The 3,892-nt window shown below is 34.7% G+C and overlaps 1 gene segment (V, D, J or C); it reads left to right on the top strand.

The window, feature by feature from the left end:
- The first annotated feature begins 509 nt into the window (after nt 1-509).
- LOC114636524 lies at nt 510-1,087 on the top strand. The segment is given in 2 exon segments: nt 510-600; nt 783-1,087. Coding segments are annotated over 2 exon segments (354 nt in total).
- The last annotated feature ends 2,805 nt before the right edge of the window (nt 1,088-3,892 follow it).

Raw genomic sequence — 3,892 nt, 5'->3', positions numbered from 1 at the left:
CTCTGAGAACACCTGGGCTCCAAATCAAATTTGGAGGCTATTTTTCTGTTAGCTTTGTGGGAATGATCATCTGAACAGATTGGAATGAGTAGGTGAGGTATCTAATTAGCATTATTCAGTAAAACAAGAACATATAATGCTTTCTGTGATCATTATAAACAGTCACCCAAGATACAAATTTATTATTGGAAAAATATACTTCAAATTACTCAGTTGAACATCCCTTGTATAGTGAATCAAATAAACCTTGCCTTTTATATATATGGACATACATGGGTAATACTGTAGGACAGGCTTTTCTTCCAAAAATGAAGGAAAGAGGAAACAGAAATTTTCTGTTTTTTTCAGTGTAGTGACTACAGATATTGTCCTGGATTAACCTGGTTTCTCATAGTTCACAGATCATGTGTTTATGAGCCAAGAACTGCCTAGAGTAATCTTGATATTTGCATACTTCATCTTCAGAAACCACAAATATCTCACAGTTGTTTTAAAATGTTGCACCTATGAGAATAGCAGTAATTAGCCAGAGACCAAAAATCAAACACACAATGGATTTCAGGATCCAGATATTCAGCTTTCTGCTAATCAGTGTGACGGGTAACAGAGGGCAGTGTTTTTGAGCTCAGAATCTAATCAAAATTCTTTTCCCTGGGGAATTTGAGTCTAAAATATACTTTTTTTTAATTGTTTCTTCTAAATATTGGGTGATATAAAATAATTTTTGTGTGTCTATTTCTACTAATCCCTCTTCCTCTCTATGTTGTTTTTTCTAATCATAGTGTCCAGTGGAGAAATTGTGCTCACCCAGTCTCCAGTAATCATGGCTGCATCTCCAGGGGAGAAGGTCACCATGACCTGCAGTGCCAGCTCAAGTGTAAGTAACATATACTGGTACCAGCAGAAGTCAGGCATCTCCCCCAAACTCTGGATTTATAGGACATCCAACCTGGCTTCTGGAGTCCCAAATCGTTTCAGTGGCAGTGGGTCTGGGACCTCTTACTCTCTCACAATCAGCAACATGGAGGCTGAAGATGCTGCTACTTATTACTGCCAGCAGTGGAGTAGTTACCCACCCACACCGTGATATACACTGGAACAAAAACCCTCTAACTTCTTAGGGCCCAGCTACTTCCTCCTAGAGATAAAATGTGGCCAGAGGTTTGATTGCAGTAGTCCACACAGGGTGTTCTACTTTAAAATGTCATTTGCATCTTTGGATAACTGTCTTCATAATGTTCCACTGTACTTCAGTGCTGTTGTCAAATAATCTACTTTGCCTGTGTTTATTTATTCTCAATTTTTGTCCTGTTTGTTATAGGCAAATGTTGTAGGCAATTCTCAGCTATATTACTGATGATCCCCGTGAACCTTCACATCTAGTTTCTACTACTTTCACTGATTTTAGGATCTTTATCGTAGGTGTTGTTTTTTTTTTCAAGATTGTTATTTACTCACAATACATTGCTGTTGTTATACTACAAAAAGTAGTATCCATCCTAATCTGTTTTCTGATTTTTATTAGTAGACCTTCCTTTCCACTACATTATCTTGAACTGATTTTCTCTCCAAAATATATATATATATATATATATATATATATATATATATATGTATGTATAGTTTCTTTTCATCTCACTACAAGTAATTAAAACAATTCACTAGTAAAAAACCTAAAAGGAAACAGAGAACTAATGATTGAACTTTATTTTTTCTATCTATCAATCAATCAATCAATCTATCTATCTATCTATCTATGAATCCATTTGTCTGTGTTTACCTTACTGTGAATAATTAAATTCATAAGGAAATTTTATTATTCTTAATTTTGAAAGATAAATTATTTAAACCATTTAAATGGACAATTGCATTTAAATTTAAATTACATTTTAATTAAATTTTAATTACATTTACTAATAACAGGAATAATTATGTAACAGTTGATTCTATTTTTCCAATATAAGGTGCTTGGTATGAAGATGACACAGTTATCAGCCTCCCTGTCTGCATCTCTAGGAGAAAGTGTCACCATCACAGTAAGTCAAAATATCAATAGGTATTTAGCAAATTATTGACACATTATAATTTGTCAAAAAGCTTCTTTCAGAATCAGTCCTTTGACCTTTAGTCCTAGTAAAGAAAAAGGTGTATAAAGAGGATCATGGGCTTAACAGCAGTCCTAACTTCACAGAAGGACACTGCTTCAAGTGAAATCTGTACACATCTAAACCAAAAAGGACACACTTACATTTATGTGTTGCTAAACAATACATGAAATTTGGTGCTTGGTGCATATTTTTGGTTAGTGCTATACCAACTGTTGTTTGAATAAGAATGTACTCCATAGGCTCACATATTTAAATGCTTAGGAAGCGACCCTATTTTTTAGGATTTGGAGGTAATGCCTTGTTGGAGGATGTGTTTCAATGGGGTTGGGCTTTGAGGTTTTAAAAGTCTAATCCAGGCCCAGTAATTTTATTTTCTTGCCTCTTGGTGATCCAGATGTCAAACTCTCATCTCTCATGTCTTCTTTTGTGCAGCCATGCTCCCCAACATGAGGATAATTATCTAAGCTCTAAACAAGTCCCAAATAAATGCTTTCTTTTGTAAGGGCTTTTATGTTTATGATATCCCACAACAGCAATATAATATAACCAAGGAACCTACAGATCTATAGTGGAAACTTGAGAAATTTTGAGTCCTGAGGCAACAGTAAATCAACAAGTCAGTTCTCCATTTCCTCACTCTATGTCATATCTTCTAGAAGATCTATTTTTTCATTCTATGATTTTCTATAGACATGCTTAATGATCAACATTCCCATGAGATATAAACTCAGAAAAGGAGTATTGAATGTGCATTGAAACCTGTAGGAAGATGTGGACAGGGAAAAAGTCTAGAAAAGTACCCACAGAGATACAGCATGTACCTTAAGAGTAACAATATCCTACCTTGAACTTCCGGGTAAATGTGAGGAAAAGGGGTTTGACAGCCCTCATTGTCAGTTTCATGTAAGACTTTACGTCTAAGGAAGCATCAGATAATCAACCAAACCCCACATCTATATCTCTATTTAACATGACCAAGCCTTTGGACATTAAGAGTTTAGAGTCTAGGGTTAAGAATTTGCACAAGTTCTTTCAATGATAATTGTATATCATTAGATCTATTAAAAACTAAGTGCTATAATGAAAACAGTTAGTGAGGGATACTAAACATTCTCCTTCATTTCACGAAGGTAATGCCATGTCTAAGCTATGGAGCTAAGGTTAGATAGATTCTAATTTTCCTGTTTTGATGGCAACATAATAACAATTTTTGGATAATTGGTTATTTTCTTCATGAAGTGGATGCCCCAGGTTACATTAAGGCACTAATTAAATGATATATCTTGATGAATGAGGTCTTTTTTATTTTTATTTGTTTGTTTTGTTGGTTGGTTGGTTGGTTGGTTGGTTGGTTGGTTGGTTTGGTTTGGTTTAATTTTGGTTTTAGTTTTTGAGCAGGGGGCAAGATTTCAGAAATGCTTGATTACCCTGGAAAATCTGATTTTAATGATTTCAACTATCGCTCATTCCTCCAACCACATGACAAAAAATTACAGGTGTCTATAAGAGTCTTCACTCTCATGTGAAGCATGAAGTCTATGTCACACATACAAGAAACTTCCCTAGCTCTTAGTCTCTCATAGCTGTTGTCTCTAAGACTTAAATTTCTTCCATCATTTCTTCCATCATAAATCTGCCATATGAGAGCTTTATTTCCTTTTACAGGAAGACAGTTTATCATTAATGATGTTGCTACCATATGAAAACAATTCTTGACACATATATAGTGGCCTATGCCCAAAAACATCTGATTTCTTGAATCCTATTCATGTTATATGGAATAC

The sequence above is a fragment of the Grammomys surdaster genome, unplaced genomic scaffold, assembly GCF_004785775.1.
Source record: "Grammomys surdaster isolate TR1022 unplaced genomic scaffold, NIH_TR_1.0 124491, whole genome shotgun sequence".
NCBI lineage: Eukaryota > Metazoa > Chordata > Mammalia > Rodentia > Muridae > Grammomys > Grammomys surdaster.
This window is presented reverse-complemented; position numbering and strand designations above follow the sequence as displayed.